The sequence below is a fragment of the Musca vetustissima genome, unplaced genomic scaffold (assembly GCF_032173495.1).
Source record: "Musca vetustissima isolate MV318-11 ecotype Yass unplaced genomic scaffold, APGP_CSIRO_Mvet_v1 utg163820, whole genome shotgun sequence".
NCBI classification, from domain to species: domain Eukaryota; kingdom Metazoa; phylum Arthropoda; class Insecta; order Diptera; family Muscidae; genus Musca; species Musca vetustissima.
Window position 1 is genome coordinate 10318 of NW_026885017.1, and position 15268 is coordinate 25585.

The 15268-nt window shown below is 36.3% G+C and overlaps 2 protein-coding genes across 2 annotated transcripts; one reads left to right on the forward strand and one right to left on the reverse strand.

Moving 5' to 3' along the window:
* Positions 1-1855: 1855 nt before the first annotated feature.
* LOC133332104 (circadian clock-controlled protein daywake) lies at positions 1856-7322 on the reverse strand. Its single transcript, XM_061540485.1, has 6 exons — positions 7232-7322; positions 5534-5626; positions 5312-5465; positions 5100-5233; positions 4881-5030; positions 1856-2061 (listed from the first exon to the last, which is right to left on the reverse strand). The coding sequence occupies exons 1-6, from the start codon at positions 7320-7322 to the stop codon at positions 1856-1858; spliced, it is 828 nt and encodes a 275-aa protein (XP_061396469.1).
* A 4925-nt stretch (positions 7323-12247) lies between these two features.
* On the forward strand, positions 12248-12791 carry LOC133332103 (uncharacterized). Its single transcript, XM_061540484.1, has 2 exons — positions 12248-12562; positions 12636-12791. Exons 1-2 carry the CDS (start codon positions 12248-12250, stop codon positions 12789-12791), a joined length of 471 nt encoding a protein of 156 aa, XP_061396468.1.
* Positions 12792-15268: the final 2477 nt, after the last annotated feature.

Below are 15268 nucleotides of genomic sequence, written 5' to 3' on the forward strand. Positions count from 1 at the left end.
CTTTCTCAATTCCTTCAAAGGTGGCTGTTACCGCACGCAATGTTCGACCCATTATATCGATGACATCGGCGTAGGCGAGTGACATGTGTTGTTTGGTGTACAGAGTGTCATTTCTGTTCACCTTTGCGTCTCGTATGACCTTTTCCAGCACGATGTTAAAAAGGTCACACGACTAACTGTCACCTTGTCTCAATCCTTGTTCGGTATTGAATGGCTCCGATAGGTCCTTTCCTACTTTAACTGCTAACATTGTGCCACTTAAAGTTATCCTGCATAGCCGTATTAATTTTGCAGGAATTCTAAATGGAGGCATGGCTTTAAACACCTCTGAACGGATAGGGCTGTAGAATGCGGCTTTATAATCGACGAATTGAGTGGAATGTGTCGATGTGTTTTTCGTGGGTTTTTTTTAGGATCTGGCGCAATGTGAAAATCTTGTCAATGGTGGAGTTGCCAGGCCTAAAGCTGCATTGGTATGGTCCAATAATGTCATTGACCATTGGCTTCATTCGTTCACACAGCACACTGTATAGCACTTTATATGCGATGGGAAGGATACTTATTCCTCAGAGACTTATTCCACATATCGTCTGGTCTCCTTTTTTGTGCACGGGACACAGGATGCGTAGGTTCCCGACATTGGGAATGCATACCTCTAGCCAAATTGTACATATGAGCTGGTGCATGCTCCTTACCAGCATCTGACCACCAGTCTTGAATAGCTCGGTTGGTAACCCGTCGGCACCTGCTGCTTTATTGTTCTTCAGCCGATTAATTGCTACTCTGACCTCATCTTGGCTAGGTGGTATACACTCTATATCTCTTATTCGGGGTTCTGGAGTATTTTCTTCACCGCCACTATTTCCAAAAGCTTTTCAAAATGATATTTCCAGATCCTCAACACGCTGTCTGTATCTGTCACCAGGTTTCCATCTTCATCTCTACAGGAGGACGTGCCTGCGCCAAAGCCTTCCGTTTGGTGTTTTACCCGTTGTTAGAATTTCCGGACTTCATTCTGACTTATGTACATCTCGATTAGTTCACGCTCACGTTTTTCTTGTTCTTTCTTCTTTTTTCTGAAAATACGTTTCTCCTCTCTTCTTTTCTCCCGATAATTCTCCATCGTATTACGTGTTGCTACTGTCTGCAAGGTTGTCCTGAACGCTGCATTTTTCACTTCAGTAGCATTACGACACTCCTGATCGTGACATGGATTTCTTGATGGTGGTTTTTGGTACCCAAGATTTGCTTTTGCTGCAGTTTGTAGGGAGTGGGCAATTCTTTGTCATTGTGCTTGTATACTATTATCGGGACAAGAAGTGCTTTCGTCAAGCAGGTGTGTAAGTTGAGCGGTGTAGGCCTCATATTATTTTATGTTACCCTAGGCGTTCCATCTGTTGCCCATCTCTGCCCTTCATTACTTATCCTCCAACTTTTCACATTGCCATACTGAATACAATTTGGTTCAGTGGCTGAGCACACTCGCCAAATAGCAAATGTCTCTATCCTGACTGGCATTACCGATTTTTGTGGATAAGAACTTAATTGATCGTTGGTGTTTGGTTTGAAAACCCATTTCAGCCAATTGCAGAAGTAAACAAATTAATGTCAGCTGCAATGGCACGAATGGCGTTTCTGAGGGTTGTGGGGAAAGGTCATAAGAATTCTGCAAAACTTAAAATTTACCAAATTAACAAGAAAATTTATTTTCTGTCCTCTTTTATTTTATTGGGGGAAAATTATCGTATATTTACAAGTATATATACAAATTGCTTAAAATTAAAAATAAACATCTTAATTGACGTGTACAATAAAGGATGTTTATCCTTCAACACATCCTTGAAAGGATATTCCATTAAATTTTCTTTCCCGACTTCTGTTTGCTGCCATACAATTGTTCCGGTGTTGGGATATCTTCGACAAAGAAATTCGCCGGTATAAAATGGAAAATCTTCCGCAGAACATCCAAGAGAATATCTTCGATGGTTTGTGTAATCACCGTGTAGAGGGCATCGGTTAACATGCGCCAATTGTCATTGAAGAATTTATTTGTACTGTCCTCTGGAAGAAGGGGGGTGAAAAGGATTAACAAGAAAAAAAAAATGGATGAGAAATATATTTTTTGAAAATACAATATGCTTCCATGTATACCGATCGTCATATCTCGACTAGCTGAGTCGATCTAGACATCTATGCCCGTCCGTCCGTCTGTCCATTATAATTTGTAAACACGATACAGGCCCCAGTTATGGACCAATCTTCACGAAATTTTGCATGTAGTATGGGATAGGCTTAAGAATAAGCATACTTGTTTGAATATAGATTGGCCAATATTTAGCGGGTCGAATGGACCCCGACTTTTGTGTGAAAAATTATAAAATTTGTATTCTATGGCGTATATATTTGCCCCTGAAGGACATAGATCCGAGAGAGTATATTCGAGAGAAGTGGTTGTCCTTTAAATCGATACCAATTATATTGCCGTATACACTCGGATGTTGCAGTTACACTTAAATATTTACAGGTGCTTACGTATTACGTATATTATTTAGTAACCCATTACCGAACTAGAGGGCAAATATATAGCGCTGATCGTTTTGAAATTTTCCATGAGGATCCAGGTACGGTCAAGGACAACGCCGGTGATGATCAGATATTAATATTGGAATGACGTGGACCGTTCGTTCGAGTCGATCTATAGGCCACAATTATAAGTCGAACATCCCAACACAATACACAGAGGGGCTGTGCTGAATATTAATAAAATTTGTTGACCTCTAGTCGGTCAACAGGGTGCAAGTATCGAGAAATATTGCCCAAGCTCAGAATATAGAACCACATAGTTAGATTTCCGTGGAAGTTGTGTACGGTATTATATGGTCGGCCCGGTCCGACTACACTGATCCGCTCACTGGTTTAAAAATATTTTTGCAGTTGCTCTTATGCTTGGATTTGTTTACCCTTCACCACACTGTGGTACAGGGTATTATGTATTTATGCATATTTTTTTAACAGGCAAAAGGAAGCGAGATAGACAGATGGTTCCTTTTGAGGATATGCATAGAATCACTTTCTGAGTAGTTTATGACCGTCCGTCCGTCTGTTCATGTTATATTGTAAACAAAGTACAGGTCGCATTTATGATCCGAATTGTATGAAATTAGGCACAGCTCATTTGTTTGGCTCAGGGACGAACCCTATTGAAATTGGGAAAAATCGGTTTAGATTTAGATATAACTCGATATATATATATATATATATATTCATCCGCATGCTGAACCAAAGTTCCTATATATCTTTCAATTTTCACGAAATTTCGCATAACGCACTAAAGTGAGCCTATAGTGATGTCTGCTAAGTTCCGTGAAAATCGGTCGATATTTAGATATAGCTCCCATATATATTTTCATCCGATTTTAGGTAAATGGTGCACCAAGGTCCCTATATATTCTTCGATTTGCACGAAATTTGACATAGCGTACTGAACTAAATCTAGAACGATGTGTGTTAAGTTTCGCGAATATCGATTCAGATTTACATATAGCTCCCATATATAGTTTCGTCCGATTTTAAGTAAATGGTGCACCAAAGTCCCTATATACCCTTCGATTTGAACGAAATTTGGCATAGCGTACTGAATTCTCTCTAGAATGATGTGTGCTAAGTTTCATGAAAATGGGTTCAGATTTAGATATAGCTCCCATATATAGTTTCGTCCGATTTTATGTAAATGGTGCACCAAAGTCCCTATATATTCTTCGATTTGCACGAAATTTGGCAGGGCGTAATGAGTTAAGTCTAGAACAATGTGTGTTAAATTTCGTGAACATCGGTTCAGACTTAGATATAACTCCCATATATATATTTTCGTCCGATTTAATGTAAATGGTGCATCAAAGTCCCTATATAGCCTTCGATTTGCACGAAATTTGGCACAGCGTAATGAATTAGGTCAGGAATGATGTGTGTTAAGTTTCCTGAAAATCGGTTCAGATTTAGATATAGCTCCCATATATATTTTCGTCCGATTTAGGTAAATAGTGCACCAAAGTGCCTATATAACCTACGATTTTCACGAAATTTGACACAGCGTATTGATTTAAGTTTAGAACGAAGTGTGCTAAGTTTCGTGAAAATCGGTCTAGATTTAGATATAGCTCCCATATATAGTTTCGTCCGATTTAAGGTAAATGGTGCACCAATGTCCCTATATATCTTTCGATTTGCACGAAATTTGGCACAGTGTAGAGAATTAGGTCTAGAATGACGTGTGTTAAGTTTCCTGAAAATCGGTTCAGACTTAGATATAGCTCCCATATATATATTTAACCGATTTAATGTAAACAGTCCCTATATAACTTTCGATTTAAACGAAATTTAGCATAAGGTACTGAACCTAAAGTTAAGTCTACCAAGTTTCGTGAAAATCGGTTCAGATTTAGATATAGCTCCCATATATATTTTCATTCGATTTTATGTAAATGGTGCACAAAAGTCCCTTAATATATTTCGATTTGCACGAAATTTGCCATAGGGTAATGAATGGAGTCTGAAATGATGTGTGCTAAGTTTCGTGAAAATCGGCTCAGATATATATATATATATATATATATATATATATTTTTTTCGTCCGATTTAATGTAAATAATGTACCAAAGTTCTAATATTGCATAGCGTACTGAATTTAGTCCAATCACATATAAGTAAATATCGCATATTTTATTTCGTCCAATTTCATGTTAATTTTGCTGTTTAATATACCCGTAGTGGTGAAGAGTATCATATAGTCGTCCGAATTTACTACTTTCCTTACTGTTTTTTAAATTTAATTTTTTTTAAATTGAGGTTTTGCGGTTTTTTTAATTATTTCTCATTCTTACCCAATTGCTTTTGCCCATTAAACAAATTCGAGAAATACGATTTCAGGCCCTCCAATTTGAAATCGACATCGGTATTTGTGACATTATAGAATGTGAAGCCGCCTTTGGAATATAATTTGGTCTTTGTACGCATTACCACTGTCATGTTTTCTAAAATGAAAAACAAATTTAAAAAATATATAAAAATTAATAACAAAAACTCAAATTTCCTCCCCATACCTGCATCCAGAAACACCTCACCCCTACCATTAAGCGGTATCAGCAGAATCCGCCCAAACAGGCTATAATCACCCTTCAGCTTCATGACGGGCAATACAAATGTGGTCTTCCAGCTATAGTCCTTGGGATAAACACTGAAGAGAGGTCATATTTCAAATATTAGATTCTCTCTTTCCTCTCTACCCCCATCTCTTCATCGTATCATTACTTACATACTCTCCAGCACATGAGTGTGACCGAACCCTATAATCTGTACATTGGCCAATTCCACTTTGAGATTAATGGCATTACTATTGCCCTGGGTGATTTTAATGCGATTCAGCAGGAAGGGGTCGAAGCTTTTGATGCTATCCAGACCGGGAATGCCTGGGAAAAATATTAGAAAAAAAAATAATTTTCGATTTTTTTTAAAGGTTGCCTAGGGACCCACTCACCATCATTCAGTTTGTCGAACAGCTTTTGTATACTTTCCGTCGAACAATTAACAAAGTCCTTAGCCGCAATCTTGCATGACTTGATGTAATCTGCTGTTGAAGAAGTGTTAATAAATTTTTAAAGAATTTTAGTTTCGGGGGGATTTTAGTTCGGAAAAATAAAAGAAAATTAATTTTAAAGGATCCAGAAGACGGGAATTTATTAAAGAAGGATCTTCAAGGCGTTGATTTATTATAGAATAATTTTTTACAGGATCTCAAGGCGTAGATTTATTAAAGAATAATTTTTTAAAGGACCTTAAGGCGTGGATTTATTAAAGAATAATTTTTTAAAGGACCCACAAGGGGGATTTATTAACGAATAATTATTAAAGGACCCACAAGGCGTGAATTTTTCGAGAATATTTTTTTAAAGGACCCACAAGGGGGGATTTATTAACGAATAATTATTAAAGGACCCACAAGGCGTGAATTTTTCGAGAATTTTTTTTAAAGGACTCAGGGCTGGTTTTTTAAAGAATAATTTTCTAAGGGACCTAAAGGCGTGAATTTGTTAAGGAGTAATTTTTTTAAGGATCTCAATGCGTGGATTTATTAAAAACTATTTTTCAAAGGACCTTAAGGCGTGGATTTATTAAAGAAGAATTTTTTAAAGGACCCACAGGGCGTGGATTTATTAAAGAATATTTTTTAAAGGACCCACAGGGCGTGGATTTATTAAAGAATATTTTTTTAAAGGACCCACAGGGCGTGGATTTATTAAAGAATAATTTTTTAAAGGAGTGGATTTATTAGGGTGGATTTATTAAAGGGGTGGATTTATTAAAAAATAATTTTTCCAAGGACCCCAAGGTAAGGATTTATTAAAAAATATTTTTTTAAAGAACCCACAAGTTGTGGATTTATGAAAGAATAATTTTTTAAAGGACCTCAAGGTGTGGATTTATTAAAGAATAATTTTTTAAAGGACCCACAAGGCGTGGATTTATTAAAGGAGCATTTTTTAGAGAATCCGGAAGTGGGGATTTATTAAAGAATAATTTTTTAAAGAATATTTTTTTAAAGGACCCAGAGGTGGGGATTTCTTAAAGAATATTTTTTTAAGGACCCCAGGGCGTGGATTTATTATAGAATAATTTTTCAAGGGCCAAACTGAGGCGTGGATTTATTAAAGAATAATTTTCAAAGGCCAACTGAGGCGTGGATTTATAAAAGAATAATTTTTCAAAGGACCCATAGGTGGGGATTTATCAAAGAATATTTTTTAAAGAATCCAGAGTTGGGGATTTATTAAAGAATAATTTTTCAAAGGATCCATAGGTGCGGATTTATTAAAGAATAATATTTTAAAGGACCCATTGTTGGGGATTTATTAAAGAATAATTTTTTAAAGTACCCATAGTTGGGGATTTATTAAAGAATAATTTTTTTAAAGAATCCAGAGGTGGGGATTAATTAAAGAATAATTTTTTAAAGGACCCACAAGGCGTGGATTTATTAAGGAATAATTTTTTAAGGACCCAGAGTTGGGTTTTTATTAAAGAATTTATTAAAAAATAATTTTTCCATGGAACCATAGGTGGAGATTTATTAAGGAATAATTTTTTAAAGGACCCATAGGTGGGGATTTATCGGAGAATAATTTTTGTATTATTATTTTTTTTTCAGAATTTTTTTCATGCCTCAATTACCACTTACGCGGATCGGTTAAGAATTTCTCCTGACATTGTACCCGAACACAATAACAAAATAGGACAATGGCAATACTTGAAATAATTCTCAATGACATTTTTTAATTTTTTTTTAATAAATAAATTATTCCGATACGAATTCTAAGCCGTTTAGTTTTGAAACCGTCAACTTAACACCAGACCGATCGCCAGATAACTGAAATTGAAAATATTGTAAAATTCAAGAATTGCCTTAAGAAAATTGCCAAAAAAATTGAATTCAATTACAACAAATAGTTAACAGAGAGAGAAGATAACGAGAGAGACAGAGAGCTAGAGACTACAATTCATTGCAAAGGAAAATTCCAAAAAATAAATTCGAAAAAACACAACATTGAAAGTGATCTACAACCAAACAATTACAACAACAATAAATAACAATAACAACAAAAGAGTGTCGCAATAATTTGTGCTTAGCAGCAACCTGCAGCCAATAGTTACCCGGCTATAGGCTGCTTATACAATGCTGCAAGTCTTTTTGGCCGGTAGCTAGGCCACTCAGTCAGTGGACCGGTCATGAATGACCATTCATAACTGCATGCTGCTTGGAGCTCATTGACCACCACGATAACGCCAGCAAATATCCAAATCGGCCAACAAAAACGAGAGTGAGAGAAAAACTTGAAAATTGCATGAATGCTAGACCAACAACCAGTTGTTGTTGGTTACGATTTCGTCATGGCCTGACTGACTGACCAACCAAGAAGTGGCTAAACTTGCATCAGATTAAGTCAGGCTGTAAATTTTTATTTACATTTTGGCAAACCGGGGGGATATATGGGGGTCTACATAGGCAATGACAATTTTTTCAAAGCGTGGATTTATTAAAAAATATTTGTTGACTACAATTGGCGTGGATTTATTAAAAAATATGTTTTGTTGACTATCCTCTCCCCCTTGTTATACCTACACAACTATGTTGACAGGGTATCATAGCTTTGTGCAGCCCCAAGAGTTTGTAACGCCGCGAAATATTGATCTTAGATCCACCTTTAAGTATACCGTTCGTCATATCTCGACTAGCTGAGTCGATCTAGACATGTGTGTCCGTCCGTCCGCCCATTATAATTTGTAAACACGATAGAGGCCACAGTTATGGACCAATCTTCACGAAATTTTGCATGTAGGATAGGTTCTGGCCAATGAATCGGTTAGTATTTAGGGAATGAAATGGACCAAATACTTAATTTTTGTCGGGTTTTCTGGTCGCTCTAGAGGTCGCAAATATGACCCGAACATGGCGAAATTTTACATGGAGAAGAGGATTGGGTCAAAGAATGTACATGGCTGCTTTGATAACGATCGGTCATTATTTAGCGGGTCAAATGAACCCTGACTTTTGTGTGAAAAATTACAAAATCTGTATTCTATGGCGAACATATTTGCTCCAGAAGGATATATGGATATGGGAGTTACACTCAAATATTTATAGGTGCTTACGTATTCAGATATTATTTAGTAAACCATTACCATACTAAAGGGTGGGAATATTGCACTGATTGTTTTGAAATTTTCCATTAGGTTCCAGTTATGGTCAAGGACAACGCTTATAATTTTCGGTGATGATCAGATAATAATTTCGGGATGAATTAGACCAAAAACTTAGTTTGTGTTTTTTTCGAGTCGCTCTATAGGCCACAATTATAAACCGAACATCACAACACCACCCACGGTGAAGGGAATCTGGACAAGTAATTAGAGGGGCGGCTGTACAGAATATTAGTAATATTGAGAAAAATGTCATTGTAAGGAAGAGGTGCTGTTGAAATCAAATCGGGCAAGAGGGTGCAATTATCACGAAATATTGCCCAGGCTTGGAATGAAAATGCGCATAAGTTTGATTTCCTTGGTAGTTGTGTGGGGTATCGTATGGTCGGCCCCGTCCGACTATACTGCTCTAGAAAATTATTCTTTAATAAATCCACGCCTTGTTTGGTCTTTAGAAAATTATTCTTTAATAAATCCACGCCTTGTTTGGTCTTTAGAAAATTATTCTTTAATAAATCCACGCCTTGTTTGGTCTTTAGAAAATTATTCTTTAATAAATCCACGCCTTGTTTGGTCTTTAGAAAATTATTCTTTAATAAATCCACGCCTTGTTTGGTCTTTAGAAAATTATTCTTTAATAAATCCACGCCTTGTTTGGTCTTTAGAAAATTATTCTTTAATAAATCCACGCCTTGTTTGGTCTTTAGAAAATTATTCTTTAATAAATCCACGCCTTGTTTGGTCTTTCTTTAGAAAATTATTCTTTAATAAATCCACGCCTTGTTTGGTCTTTAGAAAATTATTCTTTAATAAATCCACGCCTTGTTTGGTCTTTAGAAAATTATTCTTTAATAAATCCACGCCTTGTTTGGTCTTTAGAAAATTATTCTTTAATAAATCCACGCCTTGTTTGGTCTTTAGAAAATTATTCTTTAATAAATCCACGCCTTGTTTGGTCTTTAGAAAATTATTCTTTAATAAATCCACGCCTTGTTTGGTCTTTAGAAAATTATTCTTTAATAAATCCACGCCTTGTTTGGTCTTTAGAAAATTATTCTTTAATAAATCCACGCCTTGTTTGGTCTTTAGAAAATTATTCTTTAATAAATCCACGCCTTGTTTGGTCTTTAGAAAATTATTCTTTAATAAATCCACGCCTTGTTTGGTCTTTAGAAAATTATTCTTTAATAAATCCACGCCTTGTTTGGTCTTTAGAAAATTATTCTTTAATAAATCCACGCCTTGTTTGGTCTTTAGAAAATTATTCTTTAATAAATCCACGCCTTGTTTGGTCTTTAGAAAATTATTCTTTAATAAATCCACGCCTTGTTTGGTCTTTAGAAAATTATTCTTTAATAAATCCACGCCTTGTTTGGTCTTTAGAAAATTATTCTTTAATAAATCCACGCCTTGTTTGGTCTTTAGAAAATTATTCTTTAATAAATCCACGCCTTGTTTGGTCTTTAGAAAATTATTCTTTAATAAATCCACGCCTTGTTTGGTCTTTAGAAAATTATTCTTTAATAAATCCACGCCTTGTTTGGTCTTTAGAAAATTATTCTTTAATAAATCCACGCCTTGTTTGGTCTTTAGAAAATTATTCTTTAATAAATCCACGCCTTGTTTGGTCTTTAGAAAATTATTCTTTAATAAATCCACGCCTTGTTTGGTCTTTAGAAAATTATTCTTTAATAAATCCACGCCTTGTTTGGTCTTTAGAAAATTATTCTTTAAGTTTGGTCTTTAGAAAATTATTCTTTAATAAATCCACGCCTTGTTTGGTCTTTAGAAAATTATTCTTTAATAAATCCACGCCTTGTTTGGTCTTTAGAAAATTATTCTTTAATAAATCCACGCCTTGTTTGGTCTTTAGAAAATGTGAACTGAAAATTTCGTCTGCCGAATAACCCCCCTACTATGGTGGAATACAGCTACATGGGATAACCCCAACACCCGCAAAACATCAGCTAACTATTTTAAAATAAAAAAAAAGGGGGTTATAAGGGGACTACCCCTAAAAGGGGGTGAATATTAATAATTTTTGGTAGGGAGATTTGTTACCATATACGACTACAAAATACCAAATTTCAGCGAAATCGGTTGAAAAACGCGCTCAAGAACCCCAAAATACCGCAAAATTGGGGGTACCCTTATATGGGGGCTACCAGAAAAAGTGGACCTATATTTATAATTTTTTGTGGAGATATTAAGTACCCAATAAGAACCCTATGTAGCAAATTTCAGCGAATTCGGTTGAAAACCGCGCTCAAGAACCCCAAAATACCGAAAATTTGGGGGTACCCTTATATGGGAGCTATGCCTAAACGTGGACCGATAAAGCCCATCTTCGAACTTGACCTGCCTGCAGACAAAAGACGACTCTATGCAAAATTTTGGCGATCTATCTCCATTCGTTTAGACGCTAGAGTGATTACAACAGACAGACGGACAGACAGACAGACGGACAGACGGACAGACGGACATGGCTATATCGTCATAGAATTTTACGCTGATCAAGAATATATATACTTTATAGGGTCGGAAATGATTATTTCGATGCGTTACAAACGGAAAAACAAAACTAATATACCCTCCATACTATGGTGGAGGGTATAAAAAGGGGGTTATAAGGGGACTACCCCTAAAAGGGGGTGAATATTAATAATTTTTGGTAGGGAGATTTGTTACCATATACGACTACAAAATACCAAATTTCAGCGAAATCGGTTGAAAAACGCGCTCAAGAACCCCAAAATACCGCAAAATTGGGGGTACCCTTATATGGGGGCTACCAGAAAAAGTGGACCTATATTTATAATTTTTTGTGGAGATATTAAGTACCCAATAAGAACCCTATGTAGCAAATTTCAGCGAATTCGGTTGAAAACCGCGCTCAAGAACCCCAAAATACCGAAAATTTGGGGGTACCCTTATATGGGAGCTATGCCTAAACGTGGACCGATAAAGCCCATCTTCGAACTTGACCTGCCTGCAGACAAAAGACGACTCTATGCACAATTTTGGCGATCTATCTCCATTCGTTTAGACGCTAGAGTGATTACAACAGACAGACGGACAGACAGACAGACAGACGGACAGACGGACAGACGGACAGACGGACATGGCTATATCGTCATAGAATTTTACGCTGATCAAGAATATATATACTTTATAGGGTCGGAAATGATTATTTCGATGCGTTACAAACGGAAAAACAAAACTAATATACCCTCCATACTATGGTGGAGGGTATAAAAATATTTCTAAATTTGAAACACACTTTTGGCGATTATCACAATTAATTACTTTGTTGTTAATTAAAAATATAAATTTAAAAGTCCACTTAATACCACTAACAACAAAAAACAAACAAATTTATTAACCACCAAAAAATAATGTTGTCATCAAATATTTGCAAACCAACAACAAAGACGAAAACATCATGAATTTCAAAATCCAAATAATTTTACTATTCGAAATTCTAAAATGTATTGAAATGAAAAAAATCGAATTTGTGTCGGTGGCGACCACCTTCAACCCAAAACATCACAGTGGCCAGGAGGCCAAAATCAATCCGAATGGCAGCCTACATCTGAACATATCGGTGGCCCATGACTTCAAACAGGATCAATGGGCCATGGTTGAGCTGGGTGTTCGTAACAATACGAAAGCCAATAGCTATCGTACTCTATTGCAATACGATTTCAATATCTGCCGATCATTTGGTAAAAGTCAAAGTAAATTTTTAACCGATTTGGCCTCAGGTATTTTCCAGCAGGGCACAATGCCCATGAAGTGTCCGGTTATGAAGGTGGGTTTGAATTAATTTATTTTTTTTTCAATTAAAGACACATTTAAATGAATATTGTATATTTTTATTTCAGGGTAACTATTTCTGGACCTTGAACCCCTCAACATTTAATATACCCGCCTTTGTATTGCCGAATGTGTATAGGGTTATTTTTTGTACCTATATACGCCTGAAGTCGGCGAAGGAATTTATAGGCAATACAAGTGTTATAGTAAAAGTTACCAAATAAATTTAAAATAACGCCTATTAAATTCACGCCTATTGTAGCCTACAAAAAATATTTTTTAATAAATCTCCTCCGTGCGGATCCTTTGAATAATATTTTTTATATCCCTTTAAATTTACCATTTTTAATTACAGTTGTTGTTATTTTATTTATTTTTTTATAAGGACCCCATTGACCAACCATATGCTCTATTTTTTTTTTTGCCAATCACCAAATTAAAGTTAAAGCTCTTATGTGGCCAAAAACGGAATAAAAATCCGCCAACAATATTTATAAGCTGCAAAGCAATTTAAATTTTTGCCAAATTACCTTTTTCCAAAAAGTCCTTTTGTTAATTAAATAATTTGCATGAAAGTCCCCCGAATTCTGTAGCACACACTCACACACACACACACCTTGAAAACTGGCAAACCATTAAATCCTCTTCTCTAGGTAACAACAACAACACCAAGCGGGGTGGAGAGAGTCCGACCAAAAAGACCAACACAAAATATTTTGCCGGATAGTTAAAAACCCAAAACCCAATGATAATTTGGCTTTTATGCGGTTTTTAATAAATCCGATTACTCTGTTGAATGTAAAATAGGAACAACGACAACAACAACAAGAACAAAAAATTCGGAAAATTATGAATATGAATTTCTAACCACACCACAGTGATATAACCTAGCTCCTGGAGGATAAACTGTGGCAAAACGACCAGGGGTCCAAATTGTGTGAGAGAGAGAAGTGTAGGATGGGAGGAGGTGTTGGAGTGTTGAATGTTCGGATGTTACTTCTTTTTCACAGACAAAGGTATTTGTGGTGGCTTTTGTGGCCAACCAAAAATTATTATTCATATCCATAAATGTGTTAAGAGGATGTTCGTGTGTGTGTGTGTGACAACCCCCAAAAAGGGTTGATCCTAGGATTTTAATGGGAAGGGGCCAGAGTACGAAAACCTTTAACTAGATAAAGAAAAATCCAAAAATGACTCGTTAGTGTTGTTGCAGCTTGGGAGGCATGTTGATTATTTGCATATATTTTGTCGGATTTTGTGACAAATTAATTATCAGAACCGAGGATTCCTTGCCACAATAGCTGTTTAACGAAAATTAACAGTTCCATTTCCACCAAAATGTTCCAGGAGCAACATAACAATAAGAGGATCCATGAATAACAATAAGCGGATTTTTTTTGGGTATGGGAGGTATTTCCCTTCGAATAGTAAAAATTAAATTAATTTTTGGGTTACCTGAAAAAGCGAAAAACAAATCCGAAGAACAAAAACTAATTTCATGGGTCAAAAACTACAAGCCTCAGCCTGCGGGGAGGAGGATGGGTAGAAAGAAGAAACATATACAGCTGACAGTGTAGAAAAAAAATCAACACATAGTTAACCTCCTTACCAGCCTTTTGGGCAAACAAAGGTAGAAACAAATCAGATTCTGGCTCAGTAACACAACCCACACCCCAGCTATGGCAGCCCTTGTATTCGAAAACAATAATCACCGAAAGGTTGGTTAAAAATTGATTGCGAACATTGACCAAAAAAGCAAAAATAAATAAATATAAAAAATATAAAACAGGATATGAGGACATCGGCAGGAAATTTGGACATGAGGACGTATAGGATATTTGGGGAATATTTTCTGAAGATTGGAAAAATAATAAGAATGAAATACGGGGCGGGACGTCGGTGTATTTTTTAGAATTTATTAAAAATAATTTAAGGAGATCTCAGAACAGGCGTGAATCTTTGAAATATATTTGAAGTAGGTCTCAGAACAGACATACTTACTTACTTTACTTAGCTGACTTGTTACAGAGCGGTTGTTCCATAATCCGAGCTTAAAAAAGAACCATCAGTAGGCTGGCTTTTATATTCCTTTTGAGCTGGGGCATTATCATTCATTCGCACAACATGGCCTATCCACCGTAGCCGCTGCAGCTCAATGCGACTGACTATGTCGATGTCCGCGTACAAATTGTGAAGCTCATGGTTCATTCGACGCCGATATTCACAATCGACGCAGATTGGCCCGTATATCTTTCGGAGAATTTTTCTATCAAACACCCCAAGAGCTGGCTCATCTGCTTGCGCAAGTACCCATGCTTCAGATCCATATAATAGCACGGGTAGTATCAGCGTCTTGTAAAGTGTGAGTTTGGTCCGGCGGGAGGTGGCCTTGTTTCTAAACTGTTTACTTAGACCATAGTAGCATCTGTTGACAATCCTTCCCGAATTTCAAAACTGATGCCTTTCGTTTTATCAAGGAATATAAAATCTTTAACTGCCTCGATGATGTAGTTCTCAATTTCCACAGTTGGTCCGAGTCTACTGGACGTCTTGCGCGTTGATACCATCAGCTTGATCTTTGCGCCATTTACTGTCAGCCCCATATTTTGGCAGACTCCTTATCAATTCGTTCAAAGTTAGCTGTTACCGCTAGCAATGTTCGACCCATTATATCGATGTCATCGCCGTAGGTGAGTAACAT